At 43.7% G+C, this 17,783-nt stretch overlaps 1 protein-coding gene across 11 annotated transcripts in view; it reads right to left on the reverse strand.

Moving 5' to 3' along the window:
• Nucleotides 1-17,783, reverse strand: part of IKZF2 (IKAROS family zinc finger 2) — a 184,563-nt gene that overhangs the window by 152,497 nt on the left and 14,283 nt on the right. For 4 of the 11 annotated variants that reach the window (XM_086955571.1, XM_086955568.1, XM_086955569.1 and 1 more), the window contains exons 1-3: nt 15,467-15,591; nt 9,584-9,632; nt 7,018-7,125 (exon numbers count right to left, since the gene is read on the reverse strand). In XM_086955571.1, coding sequence (XP_086811697.1) covers nt 7,018-7,125; nt 9,584-9,632; nt 15,467-15,469 — 160 coding nt within the window. In that variant the 5' untranslated portion in view covers nt 15,470-15,591. Of the gene's footprint in view, nt 1-6,756; nt 6,950-7,017; nt 7,126-9,583; nt 9,633-15,466; nt 15,592-17,783 lie in introns of those variants that run through there. The other 7 variants (XM_086955572.1, XM_086955570.1, XM_086955574.1 and 4 more) reach the window with 4 other exon arrangements.

The following is a 17,783-nucleotide window of genomic DNA, read 5'->3' on the forward strand; positions in this document are numbered from 1 at the left end:
AAATGGGCGTAGAGGAAAACCTAATAAACTTGTTAGCAGATATGCATTCTGATACAAGAGCAAACGTCCGGTACACACAAGACTTAGAAGTGACAAGAGACTTTGGAGTGTATCGGGGCGTCCGGCAAGGGTGCATTTTAGCCCCGCTCCTTTTTAATTTATACATAAATGATTTGGAAGAGCACCTTTTAAGTACAGGAGCAGATTACCCTTACATTGGCCGAAAGGGACTGTCGGTTCTGCTTTATGCAGATGACGCAGTCCTCTTGTCCAGGACTGCTATTGGTCTTCAAACATTGTTAAATTCCTTTTTTATTTTCATGAAATCTCGAGATTTTAGTATAAATAACTCCAAATCTTTCGTAATGAAGGTTGGCCAAGGTAACAAAAAGCCAAACTGCCCAAATGTTAATGGGGTAACAATCCCTGTAACAAAAACATTCTCCTACCTCAGAGTCCTGTTCGACTATCAACTGAACTGGGGTCCCGCAGTACAGAAAAAAAAGGGAGAGGTAACTCGGGCAAACGCAGCAATATTCGATTTTGCAAGAAAAATGGGCAATAGCCCAGTGGCTGCATTGCTCCAACTTTACCAGGCTAAGAGTGTCGCTATTGCATGCTATGGCAGTGAGATATGGGGATATACCTCATTAGGAGCCCTGGAGATAGTAGAAAATAATTTTCTTAAACAGATACTGAGGGTCCCTAGAGGAACAGCAAATTTCTCCTTACACGAAGAGCTGGGTATGCCATTTTTATGTGATAAAATAGCAGTAAACCCTTTATTATGTTGGCTAAACTGCTGGTTAAATAATGATGTACCTCTTACCCAGCTCATATTGAGGGAAGCGTTAACATGGGAAAATAGGCTTAAAGTTCCATGGATACAGTATTTAAGCAACTGCTTCAATTAATTAGGGCGTCCAGAACTCTTCCTAACTCCAGAATCCATTACGAAATCGGATGTTATTTATGTGAAGAAGGCGTTTATCGTTTCCAGGTATTTAGCCAGGGAGGCAGGTGAAATAAAGAAAGGAAGTGTACGAAAACATGTGCTATTAAAAACAACTCAGCTCATGGAACCGTATTTGTCATGGCCGATGTCAAGTTACGACCGTTTCCTGTTGACAAGGTTCCGGCTGGATCTATTCCACTTACTTTTGGCCGTGCCCAAGGGATCCTACCGTGGTCAAGTGTTGCCGACTTGCGGCTGCGACGAAAAGTCTCCGTAAGACCTGGCACACTTTTAATTTTTTTGTCCTTTTTATGCTATACCACGGAGGCTATACTTAAAACCCTGTCTGAAAAAACTGAACTTCCCACAATTTAGACCAGCACTTTATTATATTCAGATGTTAAGTTGTGATTGTACCTTATTTGTATGCAGTTTTTTAGAAACTAGCACTCAAATTTAGGAAAAATATGGAAGGATAACAGCGCTGGTAATAGACATATTACCAGAAAAACACTAATCCTTTTTATATTTCCAGATCATGTCCTTTTAATATTTTGGGAGTATATTCTGCCTGTGACTTTTTGTGATTATTTGTAACTTTTTGTAACTTTCCTGCTCTGAGCTGTTTTTAACTTCTTTATGTAAACATTAGTTAATATATGTTTAGTGTGATACTTTTATGGTTGTTATTTTAATAACCGAATAAAGATTATTTGACTTGACACTGAGGGTATAAATCAGGACTCCTCGTGTATTTTGCCTGGTGACACGCTTATTAGCGTGGAACTCCTGTATATCAGCAGACTGGAAGACCTGCTCATGCCCACAACCTATCCTGAAAGTGAGCCTCCTAATTTTTGCTGAGAAGAGACCTCCTTTATACCACTGAGAGCAGACCTCCTCCCTAGCGCTGAGAGGATGCCTCATCCAGTGTGCTAAAAAGGCATCATCCCGAGTGCTGAGAGATGTTCTCATCAAGGCACAGAGAGAAGACCAATTCCTGAGAGCTATTACTGATAATGGAGGAGCCCCCTTGAAAAATGGAAAGGAAGAGACCAAAAGTGTAGAAATGTCACGCAAGAGGATAGTTAGTGTGAAAGGAGGTCTGGAGATGAAGAGCACAGGGCAAGTCAGATAAACAGAGAACTTGAGAAACAGTAAGGAAAGCCAGACCTTCAGAAGAAATCGAGAACTTTTCAAGTAGGATCTTTGAGCACACATATATGTACACCTGCCACAGTGGTGGCTTGTACGTTCGGACATTGGGGGCGCTGCTCTACCCAATTTTCAAGCGCTTTTTAAAAAATATATTTTGACACACTTTTGCTATGAGATATGATCCCTGGCTAGCCTGACTTTCCGTAGCTCCAAACAAGGATCTGGAACCTAGGTTGTTTCATCAGCATGCTGCGCATGTCACTTTAATACCACAGGGTTCTTCTTCCTACAGTCGTTCAGAGTCATAGAATTGTTTGAATATGCTGTGTGGGCCAGTAGCAATAAGAAAATCTAGCCTCAGGCTTTACAGGCAACATCCCTGTATGAGGTATACATCAGTCACGAGCAGAGATCCCACCCTTTCCACACATCACAGAGTGGCAATGGGTTAACAATCCTCCCTGTGCAGAACCCTACTATGTGAAAAATAGGTACAGATGGGGTCAAATACAATTAAAAATGAAAGAAAAGCAACATACGCGGTCTTTCACTTTGTATCATGCACAAGGTGCACTGCCACCTTTCAGTGACAGTGGAGAAGTGAACTGCCCGAGTGATATAATACTGCTGCCAGAGAAGGGTCTGACTGAGCCTGACTAGCTGGTTGGTTATGAGTCACTCACTAGTCACTACCACCAGTCGTGCTGCCAATCCGAGCCACTCTGATTAGACGAAAATCACTAGAGGTGAGAGATTTTAGAAGCCCACCTTAGCACATGCACAGAGTTGAACCTACTGAGGCTGAACTTGTAACATTTTTCTATCTCCTCATCTCTGCCTTTCAGCGCAGCTTTCTCTCTCGCTTTCTTTTTCTTCCATTCCTGTCTCTGTCTGCCTTACATTTCACACCCTCCGTTTCTTGCTTCGCCATAGTGGAGCTTCTGGCCGTCAGTTCTCCTCTCATTCTTTTCTCTCTGATCTATCTTTCCAGTCTCCCCATTCTTTATCACAGATCACATCATATCCCCTCGTTCCCCTAATATTTCCGGCCTGTCTCCCTCTCGCAAGAGGTTTTATAATGAAACGAAAAGCTAAAATTCCAGCTGCCGTCTTCACCACTTGTTAGTTGCAATGACAGTCGGTGAGTATGTGTATGCCTAAAAAAAGACAATATGAAATCCTCGAGAAGGGGGGAAAGAAAGTATATTATGCTCAACACCATTTGCGGCATCATCTCCTGTCCCTCTCAGGCTCTGCCCACTTTCTTCTGATGGCCAGAGATTCGTAGTAGTACTCAATTTTATTGTATGGTTAATTAAGACGTCTACAAACAGACAAAGCAGATGAAAATATACAACATACTAAGGTAAAACTATGAGGTAGGAACAAACAGGGCTGAATACAGACAGAGATTAGTATGTATTGTTCCTGACTGTGTGTATACATGCATATATAAATGTATGTATGAGGGTATTATATTTATTCTAAGCATGCATGCTTTATGCATATACCTAAGTATGTATGTGTGACTTGGTTTTGTAGAAATGTAACCCCTGCTGCTCCAAACCGTGGCAGGTGTTCTGGCTGCAGCTACAAAGTGCTCCGAGCAGCCCATGGACTCACCAGTGGATTCACCAGAACCTAGAGTTCCTCTAACCAACACCGATTGCATCATTTCAGTAGGGCTCGGGTTTTCTGATGCCAGTGCCGCTACTTTGCTACAGTATCAAGGAATGGGCAGACACAGTGCATAGGGTGCATATTGTTTGAGTTCTTTCATACAGTCTGAAGGCAAAAGGCTGGCAATGCTCGACTTTAAAAAGTGTATATCTTACATAAGAATACAGTAGTTAATTTTTGTAGAAAGTGTTTTCTTTTTTATTTTGCACTTATCTCCAAAGTGCTGTATAGAACTCAAAATGCAATGATCTGCCTCTAAACAAAATAGCTGCTTGCATCAGCCATTGAATAATGTAATGGTATGCTGATGTTTGACCTTCGACCTGCAGATATTACACAGATCGCAGCATTAGGTGTGTAACCCCCAATTATAGAACTGTTTAGAGGGTCGCTCCTAATAATAACAAAGTGTCCGAAACGTGTATCCAAACTCCTAGACAGGCACAAAGTCATGTCCTGGCTTTTACATGGATTTTACTTCCAATGGCTTGTTTTTTTAGGACAACGACCAGACGTGGGTTTCCACTACACAATACGGATTTAGGTATTGGACAAGGGGAATAAATATCCCCATATCGAATTAGTAATTACCACTGGAGTCTGTTAGAAAATAAAGTGGAAAAACATGGAAAATTGACGGATTAAAAACAAATCGAAATAGATGCTTAATGAGATATAAGCACAAGCCCTGAAGAAGGTCAAGAGGGCTTGACTGAAACGCGTTTGCTGGAAGTTTTTAACCTTTGGATTTTACAACTTTGAATACTGGATTTGAATAAAGCAGAAATGTTTCTAATGGACCCAAAGACTTAATGTTCTATTTGTTTACGGGTACATCATTCCACCTTTGGTTTTGGTGAAGCTCGTTTTTTATGTAGGACTAAATAGTGCACTTCTGCCCTTTCTCAGGGCTACAAATAACAGATGTTACAGAGTATATTAATGGTCCATAAATGCCCTTTCTCCGCCCATTGAACCATATTGCTCTGTGTACTTGTTTCATGCATTTGATTCTGTCCTATATTCTACAAGCTGCTACTGCACCTGGGTCGTGGGTGGTCTATCTGACTGTCAGTCTCGAATGAGTACATAGAATGAATGAGAACGAAGTCTTGACTGTTTTCTCATCCCCAAGAGCAGATCTGTACTTCAAATGTACCCTGGCGACCAGAGGCGATTCAGTCCAAAGTGCAGTCACCAGGCCGCGCACAAGTAGTAACCCTGGTTTATTTCCAAAACACCCCTGACACAATGAGCAGCCATGGCCTGTGAGACACGCACTCCTGGCGGAATTTGTTGTTTCTATGGAAACTCCATCCCTCCATTTTAAACACTTTATGGGGTAATTTATTTAAAAAATATTCTGAATATATGCTTAATTTCTTCCATTTTCCAAAGAAACATTTCAGCCCTCCTACCTGTTAGCCGTACCTCTGTTAAAGATGAGGCTTGCTTGGTAAACTAATAATTCTTTGAAATATTTCATGAACATCTCTTCAAAAAGAACAGGAAAACTTTGGCCTTTTGTCAAGTTTTTTAAGATGTGCTAACAAAGAAATTCTCTAGGTCATGAGCATGGGTAGGCACTCTTGTGGCCCACACACGTTTCAATACAGAGTATTGATTTGATCCCCACCATATTCAGAGCTCCCAAGGCAGTGCAAACCTACCATAAAAGGAGGCAGCTTTTTACTTTCACTCCCTACGCACCTGTTGCATGAGTGCAGCCCTTACCAAGCATAGCAAGGGTTTCTGCCTTTAAAACATTCTGAATACCTCAGACAGAATGAAGGTTTGAAGATCAGGGACAAAAATACGAGTAGACTGATGGGAAGTAGATAGATAGATAGATAGATAGATAGATAGATAGATAGATAGATAGATAGATAGATAGATAGATAGATAGATAGATAGATAGATAGATAGATAGATAGATAGATAGATAGATAGATAGATAGATAGATAATGCAGTAATAATTATAAATTCAGAAATGGTATGCTGAAAAATTGAAAGAGAGCATAAAAACTCAGGCATAATATACACGTAATAAAATTCATAAAGACACAACACATAATTAAATCTACAAAACAACTAAAATGTATGAAAAAGAAAGAGCATAAACTACAGATAAAGCAAGAGGGTACGAAAATGAAGGCAAAAGTGATTAATTGACAAATGTGTGAAACAAAAAACACAAAAAGCAAAGATAACACAATCGTGAGAGAAAAGTCGCAAAGGAACAGTATGAAAATGAAATAAAGGGAGGAAGAAAAAGAAGAAGAAAGTAACTTAGAAAACTTAAAAGTTAGATAGCAAAAAAGTAAGTGGGAAAAGAAAATATGAAGAGAGAACGAGAGAGACAAAAAGACAGAAACAAAAAACCGATGAGAAGAGGAATCACAAACAGAAAGGAAAGTGTAGAGGAGAACAGTGAGAAAAAGTACAGAAAATAAGATACAGTCCAAGAAAAAGTGTAGAAAAAAAGCAATAAAATACAAAAGAAAATCAAGAAGCATAGGAAATTAACGAGAGGGTGAGAGGTAAAAACTTGACAAAGTATAGAAGGTATAAAGAAATGAAAGCAAGGGGAAAGAAAAGAAAAGAGAAATATAAACTAAAATGGAGAGGAAAGAAAGATGAAAGAAAAAAGAAAGAACGAGAAAGAAAGAAAGAAAGAAAGAAAGAAAGAAAGAAAGAAAGAAAGGAAGAAAGAAAGAAAAGAAGAAAGAAGATACATTAAACATCCATGGCATTGTATATACAGTACAGAAGTTTTCCGTAGTACCGTACTCTAATCACACTTCCAACAGCCAAGGAGTGGACAGCTATTCTGGCAAAAAGTTAGCTCTGCAGCACTATCAGTCGGGTAACAATGTGGACCATACAATAAAAAGACTCCTTGCTACTGGAGGAAGGGTGATTCCCTTGTGTCCGCAGCCCGGCGCATCCCTGCGTAGCCTACCTGGCGCGGGGAGGCACCAGCCCCCAAAGGCCAGCCGGGGGTAAGCGAGCGGCGGCAGCACGTTCATGGCTGAGGAAGCCCAGAGCAGTCTGGCAGCCCAGGTACCTGCGCCGTCTGGCAGCGCGTTGCTGGCAGCTGCCTCCTCTGCGTGCGTCTGCCAAGCCCACATCGGTGGCCGTGCCTTCTCAGACATGAGGATGACACCGGGGGATCGCAGGGGAGAAGCTTTACAATGAAAGGAAAAAGTAATGAAAGACTTACTGTTCGTCATGTGACCTGGCGATGCGTGGTGCCCATTGGGCGTGCTGGACGTGAGGTCAATGGCCATGTTGGAGGGATCCCTTTCGGGCAGAAGCTCGGAGTCTCCTGCTTTCATGGAACAAAAAGATGGACTTTAGTTACTGCCCCACACACAGCTGATGCTCAAGGCGGAGATCAAAGCTTCAAAGCCAGGCCCACTCGGGCAGAAACAAGAACCTGCGGCTGCCTGCGGGGTCAGCTGCAGCCGGGGGAGAGTGAGCCGGCGCCGCTCGTGCAGCGCTGTGTGCGCAGGAAAGGGCGCTTTGATGCGGCCCAGACCACGCCTCTTGGCGCTTTACAAATGCCTACAGGCTCAATGCTACCCTGCTACGGGAAAGACGGACACAGCATGCATGGCAGGGCAGACGCACACTTCGTGCACCAAACTTCATACACAACAGCAGACATACAGACACAAAAGTTACGACACATTTCATATAACCTTAAACACACAAACTCCATCCAAGCACATACACGTTACACAGCTAAAGATCTGCATATACTGTCACAATCACCTAGACAAGTGCTCTACATAAACAAGCACACCTAGTCTGCATAAGTCAGCACGTATACAGCAGCAAATACACAAGCACAACTGCAAAATATACGCACCCCCTGAAACAACCAGACACATGCACATGCTTTACCAAGTAACAAAAGGCACTTTCATGGAAACCGACCAAGCACCACATTAAATAGGAGAAACAAGCATTGCTTAAACACAGAGACGCACAATCGTACAGATGAAGCGGCAAACAGCAGCTCCCACTTCAACGCAAAGTAATGAACCCAAACCACACGAGTGTGCTGCAGCTAAGTAAGACAGGCACACAATCCCACTCACATAACTACCAGAGTCCACAAACAGAATAAAAAGCGTCCACACACATACAAAAAGAAGCACTAACAGTGTTCTATTCTCACAAACATGAATGGCAAGAAATGGAGCCATGATCGTTCAACCACAACCAGAAACCTCTGGCCAGATGCAGACACACTAGCCCACCAAGCCCACATTCATGCTAGGCCGCTGCACTGAAAGGCCCACAGAAGGGCAGTCTTCAACAGATCTCTGATAGAATATCGGAAACAAAGATATTATGTGGACAGAATATTGCGCCAAAAATATCAAGGACCAAAATATTGGGAAGGTAAGTGCAAATACGTAAGTATAGAATTACTACACTGAACTCCACATCTACTTACCATGAAGATACATATATCGTCAAGGTGCATATGTGGACTTATATATAGTAAATCTTTGCTTACCTATAGAAACTTACAGCCACAATATGTTTCTCCTCTATACTCCTGACACAATAGTTTGCCCCATAATATCTATTTTACTGACATTCTGTCTAAACACCTGTTCAACACTATAGACACCCTACAGGAAAAAACATAATACAAAATAACAGCATAACACATTGGATTGCAATTCCAAATAAACTTAAGTAGGATCTCATAGCCTAGCATGTCACACCACACCATAAAACAGTATAGTGTAGCACATCAAGGGAGTGCATAAAACAGCACAGCATAACATAGTTTGACATAGAGAATGTCAAATAAAGAATGTCCCAGGACATGAAACTCAGGGCTAGTACAACCCTTAATTGGTTCACCCAGTCACTACAGCATTAGCTGCCACGCGTGTAGCTCTGCAGCCTGTTGCCATGCTATCCAACTGGGGGCACTAAGGGCATTCTGGGGGCAGAGGAAGGCATAAGATCTCGGATTGAGGCATTCAGCCTCCATCATCCCTACCCGCGGTGACATTCCATCTCCTCCAGATACTTGTCACTGCCTACACCCACCCACTGCCCCCTAGCTTGAACACCAAGAAACTATCAGCGCTGTTAAACTGGCTTCAAGACAACGTTCAGCAATTAGGCAGTGGCAATCACCAGCCTCTCTCACTCCAGGGAGGACTACTCAAAAGTTCCAAATATTGGCAACACTTTTTACTGATCCCTATGTGGCCCAGAGGAGGAGAAAGGAAGAAAGAAAGAAAGAAAGAAAGAAAGAAAGAAAGAAAGAAAGAAAGAATGAAAGAAAGAAAGAAAGAAAGAGAGAAAGAAAGAAAGAAAGAAAGAAAGAAAGAAAGAAAGAAAGAAAGAAAGAAAGAAAGAATGAAAGAAAGAAAGAAAGAAAGAGGGAAAGAAAGAAAGAAAGAAAGAAAGAAAGAATGAAAGAAAGAAAGAAAGAAAGAAAGAAAGAAAGAAAGAAAGAAAGAAAGAACGAAAGAAAGAAAGAAAGGAAGAAAGAAAGAAAGAAAGAACGAAAGAAAGAACGAAAGAAAGAAAGAAAGAAAGAAAGAGAGAGATGTGCAGGGGAGGGAAAGTGAAGGAAATGGAAGGGGAGGGAAGAGAAAGAAGAAAGGGGAGGTAAGGGATGAGGTTAGGGAGGGAGGGAGGACAAGAGAGTAAGCACAGACTGCGCTGCCTTCTGCGGCCCAAAGAGGGCGCAGTGCCCGGACAGAGGAAAGCACAAGCGTTTTTCCAGCAGGGCGCACAGAAGTACTCACTATTTATGCAGCCATCCGCCGTCTCTGTTTCCATAGTCAAAGTGCAGTGCTGAAAGACAAACGTGGCAAGCTTCAGGCAGACGCCAGGGTCGCAACAAGGACGTTTTACGACGTATTTCAACAGAGCGCCAGACCACATAACTCTGCCACCTGTAGGGGGCACTAGTTTGCTCCAGTGTCCTTCTGCTCGCTGAGGGCTTTCTTTTCTACAGTGAGTGATCAGTGCAGAACAATGGCTTGAGGATTCATGAATGGAGACCCCAGGAATGCCCCTTCACACATCTTCTGCCCTATTTATCAACTGTGTCTAGTTTGGGAGAAAAGAATGCCCTCGCCAGAGAAGACTGTTTGTAAAGAGCAAAACATACAATGTATTGGCCTCCTACGCTTTCATGCAAGCTGTTATTATTTCTTAACTCACTGTTACTCAATTCTCTGTTCTAAGAAAGGTGAAAGGCGGAGTCAGTGCCCCTACTACGACCTTTGGGCTTCACCTATATAAGTAGCCAATGCATTGGCCGCCCTGCTGTCTTGCCGCCGTTAGACTGTAATGAGATCACATTTCAAAGATATTTCTGTAGCTCATATAATGTAAATAGTGCCTAATGTTGTATATGTCCCTAGGACTGATTCAAGCGCTTAGACCTTAGCCAACAGCACTAAACAGCAATTGCTATATACTTAAAACCAAACATCAAACACAATCAAATTACAACAACATCATCGGCTTTGCGATTTTCTAAGTGGCAGATCGAGTACAGAGTAATGTGCAGTGTTTGACATCCCTTCCTTTTCACGACATAAACATTAAAGTTACAAAATATTTGAAGTGCCACTACATTATTTAACACCGCAGAGGGTATCATTCTAAGTAATGTGATGACAAGGAAAGCAGAAACCTAAGGGCAGATTTACAAGCCCCTTACGCCTCTTTTACGCCGCTGTTGCGTCACTTTTGTGACGCAGAGGTGGCGCAAAGCCAGCGCCATGCTGCGGGGTATTTACAATGTGACGCATCTGGGAGATGCGTCATGTTGAAAAGCCTTGCGCCACATGTAGGCTTTCTGGCGCGGGGGGGGCGTTCAGGCGCAGGAACGCCCCCGAAAAGTGGCTGAGTGAAATCGACAAGATTTCACTCAGTCACTTTTAAGGTCATGCTGCGTCAAAACCCTGCACCTGCTTGAAGCAGGCATAAGGATTGACGCAGCATGTTAGGGATAAGGCACCCCGAGCCTTGCTGGAGCTGCGGCGCGCTTGCGACGCAACTCCAGCAATGCGCCACCTATCCGACGGAGGATGCAACACATATCTGCCCATCTGTGCGCCACGGTGCGCCGCATTATAAATGCGGCGCATCAGTGGTTCTCGCGAATCCCTGTCGATTAGCAGAGATGCGCCAGAAGTAGTAAATCTGCCCCCTTGTACTTTGACTCTCTGTTGGCCAACAGGTTAGCTTTTCCTTCATTTTAATACATGACAAAAACCATCCTAGATGTTGGCAGGCACATGTGCCCCAGTGCCACTCACAGATTGGAAGCCAACATCACAGCCCAGACGGCATCCTTCACACTTTGTATCACAAACTTGTTGTGGAATTATAAGGGAAGAGGCGGTTGTTGTTTTAAATTCTTTTAGTTGAGGTGGTTTAAGCCCCCTGTTGAGAAGGCGGAGCCATTTCCTGGAAAGTGGACAGCAACAGTGTCAATGGTGTGAGGATAAAGCTGGAGGCCGCTCCTGGGTGTGCATCTCGGAGGCAGATGGTAAGGACGTGGGCTGATGGGCCTGAGAGGCTGTGACATGTTTTTCACATGTAGGGTTGTAATGTCAGAATAGTCTCAGTTAGCAGTGGTGAGACCGAAACTGTAAATTAAGGCTATATGTCAAAATATGGTGAGAGAAAAATAAGATCCTTTGACAATATTTTGACCTAAAATTGCCTACCAAAATATTGTCAAGGTACATATATTTTCAGTTATAAATAGTAAATCTTTACCTATCTATTGTACAAGTATTTTCATCACAATATTGCGGTACTCGGTATTTTGGCCACAATATTTAAGAGGACATTTGAAAGTTTGATATTAAGGCAGACTACCCAAAAGGATAGCACTTCGTAAGCAAGGGCAAAGCTGGAGGCGGCGCAGAGACGGCATCAAAAGCAAATACTCAGTGAGTTAAATGCATAAGCCTGGTGGGGCCTATCTACTATCCTGTTATCAGATTCAGGGATTCCTTACATAATAGCTTTTTTGCGTCACCCTTCCTTGCGCCCTCCACCTGAACCCAGATGTGCGATTTCTTTAGAAGTTCGGACTCAGCAGGGGGTTGTGTTTATGTAGTTTTAAGCCTGAAGTCTGAAGGACAGTGCTCCCAATACTGTAACCCCTACAACTTTAATTACTGTTCCTTCTTCACCATTACCTAGGCTTCACTATTACTTGGACCTGACCATTACTTGAATCTCATACTTACATCTGACCATTACTTTAACCTGGCTCTTGTCTCCAAATTGGCTAAGAGCAAGGCTACTGGAATTATCCAATCCTGTAGCTGCTGTCTTTTCCACATAACTGTGAATTTGCTGCATTTGCCGCATAATCCATTATCTGCTGCATACCCTATAGATTATAGCAAACATAAAAATCTGTCTCTAGCTCAAGCAGATCAATAGTTAATAAAAACGTGAGAGAAGTGCTCCAGTGCAGTGGAAGGCCCTTCGCAGAGGTGGACTGGTCATCATTCAGTTGTTAATTACTGTCTTTGGTTGTTACAGTGGTTCTAATGGAGTAACAGTGTTGCCCTGTGTACACTGAAACAGGCAGTTATACTGTGTGTAAAATACACAGAATAGAACAACACTATAAAAAATTGTGCCACATTACACCAGGTAATTTGCCTTTTCTTTCTGCATAATTTAGTCAACCCTCCCACATAATTTGGCCCACCTCTGCTACATAATTCCAGTAACTTTAGCTACGAGTGGCATTAGGATACTAAATCGCCCCGGCTGAGGTAAAGGACAGTCAAGGTACTGGGGAGTTGCTTGGTAATGACTTACAGCCGCATAGTGTCTACTCAAGATAGTAGCGAGAGACTGATACCATGAAGGGCCTATGCAAGATGCCTATGACATGCCCACCTGCATGGACATATACCAGGCACATGCACACTTGGAGAGAAATCATTGTATCCCTTGGGCAAAGGTTTGCCTACACCAGCTTAGCACAGAAAGAGGCCTAGAAAGACAGACGTTAGAACGCCTATTCACAAATGCATTTAGAGTGCATTAAGTAGTGCTCCTGTTGAATTTCTCTAGGCACTGTGACACAAGTTTGTGAATTGTCCTCAAAACATCTAAAAGTGGAATAAATGGGAACACTGGGGGAGTATTCAACACAATTAGCACAAACAGAAAGGACGGTGTGTTTGCGTGTTTACTATTTGGGAGTCGGACATTTCTGTACAGGCTAACAAAGGCATGTAAAAGTATGTTAAAGAGTACTCCTGTAGAACTACCACTGAGGTCTCTCCTGATACAGCCTTGCCTCTGCTGCACTGCACTTCCAACCTGCCTGGCTCTCTCTGAACTTTGAAATACCTTTGTTTGGCCAAAGACAACAAATTGACGCAGATATCTTTGCCCCATTGAGGGTCCCATTACCAGTGGTTTGGAAAACAGCCCGGTGTCTCCCAATGTCACTGATATCATGGTAATTCCTGGAATGGGGGATTTATTTACCGCCATGCTAGTTGAACTACAGGAATTTTATAACAAGTGGGGAATCACCATGCACACTGCAGGAAATTCCACGCTCGCTTTCCCCCTGGAGTTTTACTGGAATCCACGCTGTTTTCAGCAGCTGCTGGGAGTGCACGAGTCGCACCGGGCCCACAGTGTTACCTTGGGCCTGGTATTTCCATTGGAGGTGATAACTCCTGCTATTGCCCTGTCTTAGTATCGCAGCATTTGGAATGGGGGCCAGAAAAGTAACTTTCAGTCAGGGTTTTAGTAAGACAAACAAAAAAGCAAATCATCTCTAGTTACACTCAATACATGTAAAGTGTCACTCGCATATTCGTTGTTGATAACCTAAAAGCGTGACTGGGTTTTACTATTCGGAGGGGCGAAGCGCCAAGTCCTGCGTGTGACATTAGAAGATATATAAATACTATGTTGAGGAAGGCGACTGTATAGGCATAGGGCCCTGGCGCCGACCCATATCTGAATCATTATCTATGTATGTACACTACAGGGTGAAGCCTCAGGTACAGAGGTGTGGCGCTTTCAGAATCAACCACGCGGCACCTGCAGCGCCTGGAAGCACAGTTAAAGTTACAGCGCTAGCAGGAGGGCGCAGGCAGGCTCTGTCCCTAGCACTCGCGCCCTCCTCCATTTTTTCCCCCTTTCCTTTAAATAAAAAAAAAAAGTCTCCCAGCAGCGGGAACCTAAATAATTCAACCACGAGCCATTTCTGTATTGATCCACCAAAGTATATTTAGCCCTGACTCCTGGAATTTCTGCCTTACTTACTGGAAAACAGGCGGCTTCAGTTCATTGTCTCCGAATCACTTCCCAAAAAAAAGTAGAAAAAAATTGTTCCTCTTTTTATTCTTTTTTTCATGGCCGGCGGATCAAATTCGCAGCACAGCCAGAAGGTAAAGCTTAAGTTTCAACATCCCGCTCTCCTGTTTTGCTGGGGTTTTTTACTCGCTTCCTTTTTAAGTGCTTTGTGGCCACAACAGGGGTTTGAAGCGCTATGCAAATATTACAATAAAATACTCCTAAGAGCGCAGGGGGGCCGAGGAATGCCACAAGAATAGACTGCCTTATCCGTTTGTAAATTATGTTTGAATGTATTTTACTACGTAATTAATTGTATTTAAAAGCAATACAATTTGGACTGTACAACTGAACTCATGTTTGTTTGTGTTTAGATGGTTTGATGAGTCTGTTTCTAACAGGGGACTCTATATATCTGTCTATCTATACATCTATCTGTCTGTCTGCCTATCGGTCTGTCTATCTATGTTTTTGTATTTACGTTATCCATCTACTTATATCTTTTATTTAAGTCATTTCTGTGAAAAAGTGCCAAACCACTTTGCAGTGCTTTCCTCCTGCACTGGTTGTGAACAAGTTACCAACAGGAAACACGCTTTTAGCTAAAGTCGGAGCTAAAATGCCTCAAACGAAGAGCCTCTGAAAGCAGAGGGGCGGGGGGGGGGGGGGGGGGGGGGGCTCGAAGGGGGCTTCTAAGTCCCGACTCCACGAGCGGAGAGAAGTGACCGAGTCTCGAAAGTGAATGCCGAGAAGGGTCCCGCGCACCGTCACCTTACACACGGCGGCGGCAGTGCCAGCCCACCTCTGACCCACACCCGGCTGCGGCTCATTACCTTGGTCCACAAGTTATGACACAGACTCATTTCTGGGACTGACGGGTTGAAAAACGCGTATGGCAAAGCGCCAGTAACCGATACAGCATCACACGCCCCTCGGTGACCCCCAACCCATTCAAAACCTGTTGAGGTCAACATGACGGTGTCTCTTTAAAGGGAAGCGGGGCCTTGTGGTTCTGAGATGCAGTGTCCCGCGAAAGGTGGGAAGATAAGACAGACAGCGAGGTCGTGCATTAAAAGCATATACTCGTTACTGTCTTTAGAAATACATCTATGGAACTCTATAAATATAACCCCCAAAAGCTTTACATATCCTTTAAAATAAAAGAGAGGGGATAACAACGGCACAGAGGCGCACGGGAACCCCGGCACCCTAAAAAAGCATTCCAATAAGAAATAGGAAAAGAGTAGGAGCAAAAGGTTAAAAGAAGGAAATTATTTGATTTAATTGAACAAAAAACAAAATAACACACAAAAACAAATCACCATTTCCAAGTGCGTGACAGCAGGTCCAGCTTCCAGCGCCCAATGGGAGCAGACGTCAGTTTCCGATTCTTCAGTCGAGAAGAGATAAAGTCGCAATTTCAAGACAGCGGGTGGGGGCAGTTGGCGCGATATGGGTCTGGCTTCCCTCCAATGAAGAGACCACGGGCGTGGGTGCAATGCCAAGGTGGCGCAGGCAGAGCGCAGTCCCGACCTCTCTCCTCTGGAGGGAGAAGAGCAAATGACGGAAGCAGAAGAAAGAAGGCGTTTTGGGATGGTCTTGTTAGGGAAAGTTACTCAGGAATGTCACGTACTTTCAGGAAAGAGAGAGAGAAAGAGAGCGAGAGAGGTCATAGCTCCAGCAATGTGATTTACAAGAGGAAGAAGAAAAAAACTGGATCCACCGGTTCTTTCCAAAAGCAGCTGAGAAAGAAACCAGGATGGATCACGAGAGGTGGGGGTTTGAGGGCTGAGGAGGGGCAGCACAGGTAGACGGGAGTGCAGAGCACGCGCCTGCTGGATGAGCAGCCCCCTGGTGTATTAAAGGTCGGGGGCTCGACCAGTACCTATAGTAACTGATAATGCAACTTCAAGATTTGGCGCTGTGGGGATAGGGTATAAAGAGGGTACATGCACTCTTGCCCTGCCTTGTCAGATTGCCCTGTGATGGGGTCGACTGTGCAAGCTTCCCAAGAGGCCTATGTCCAGGGCCACTTGAATTATGCGGCAGTGGAGGGCCATATATATATTATGCGACAAGAAAGGGAAAATTAAGTAGCGCAATTCATCACATTTTGGCATCTCAGCTTGTCCTAGGATGCAGGTGATCTTCTAGCTTCGTACACTTGCTCCGACAAACATCTCACTAGGCCTTTGCAAAGGCCCACTGAAAGTATACTGGCGAGGGCCACATTAAAGCAAGAAAAGGCAAATTGTGCGGCGTAATGTAGCACATTTGGGCCTCTCAACTTGTCCAGGGAAGGAGGTGATCTGCCAAACTTCACCCCATTGCTCAGTCAAACATCTCCTTAGGCCCATGATCAGCACCACTGGAATTATATGGCAGGGGGGGACCACATTATGTGGCATGCAAAGGCTAATTATGTGGAATATTATGGCACGTAATTTTGTCATTTTTACATATGTTAACACATTCTTGGAAAAGATTTTTCTCATTGATACCAGCTGAATATCAACATACAGCACTTAGCAACAGAAAAGTGACCAGTACACCTCTTTGAAGGGCCTTCCTCTGCGTGGAAATACGTATCACTGGGTTTTAGTAACTTTTGGTGCATCTGAACTAGAAATACATTTTTTGTTAAAATCTGAAAATTATGCAGCTAATGACAGACTATGTGTCAGATGTAGAAAACTCACAACTATGCGTAAAACACTACAGAATTGCTTGATTCCAATGGCCATGCCTATACCCTTTGTTTCTGTAAGCCTTTGAGTTTACGGTGAGGTTATCTGGCTTCTTACAAGGCTTGTGATGAACTATATTTGACCCAAAGGGGCAGATTTACGTTGCCTGACGCATCTCTGCAAATCGGCAGAGATGCACCAGGAAAGATACGTCACGGAAATCCATCCTTGCGCCACCCATGATGCGCCGCATTTACAATGCGGCGCACCATGGTGCAAGGAAGGGCAGATATGTGACGCATCTTTTGGCTTACAGGCGGCCCATTGCTGGAGTCGCGTCGCAAGCGCGACGCAACTCCTGCAATGCACAGGGGCCACCCAGACATTACATGGTGCGTCACTCCTTACGCCTGCTTCAAGTATGCGTAAGGAATTGACGTAGCAGCTTTGGAAAAGTGACTCAGTGAAATCTTGTAGATTTCACTGAGTCACTTTCCAGGGGCGTTCCTGCGACGGAACGCCCCCCTGCACCGGAACGCCTACATGAAACCTGACGCAGGTTTCATGTGGCGGAGGACCTTACACCCTGACGCATCTCCATAGATGCGTCACGTTGTAAATGCCCCGTAGGGATGCACCACATTTACGCCACCTTGCGTGACGCAACAGCGGCGTAAACGTGGCGCAAGGGGCTCGTAAATAGTCTCTCTATGAGTTTGCTTATTTCTGCAAAGCTTTTCATTGTCTATATCAAGCTGCTTTTATGTTAAGCATCTGCACAACTGTTCTTTGTATTTCCAGCAAACCTCTTAGTGTGAATGTGCCAATCGTTTTACTATGCTTCTACCAAGACACTTACAGTGTTGTTTCTGAAACCCTTCTCCATTTTAACAAAACTTCTCATCACCTTTCTTTCTTCAAAGATTCTCAAATTTTCTTCAAAGGTTTTTGC

The sequence above is a fragment of the Lissotriton vulgaris genome, chromosome 2_1 (assembly GCF_964263255.1).
Source record: "Lissotriton vulgaris chromosome 2_1, aLisVul1.2, whole genome shotgun sequence".
Classification (NCBI taxonomy): domain Eukaryota; kingdom Metazoa; phylum Chordata; class Amphibia; order Caudata; family Salamandridae; genus Lissotriton; species Lissotriton vulgaris.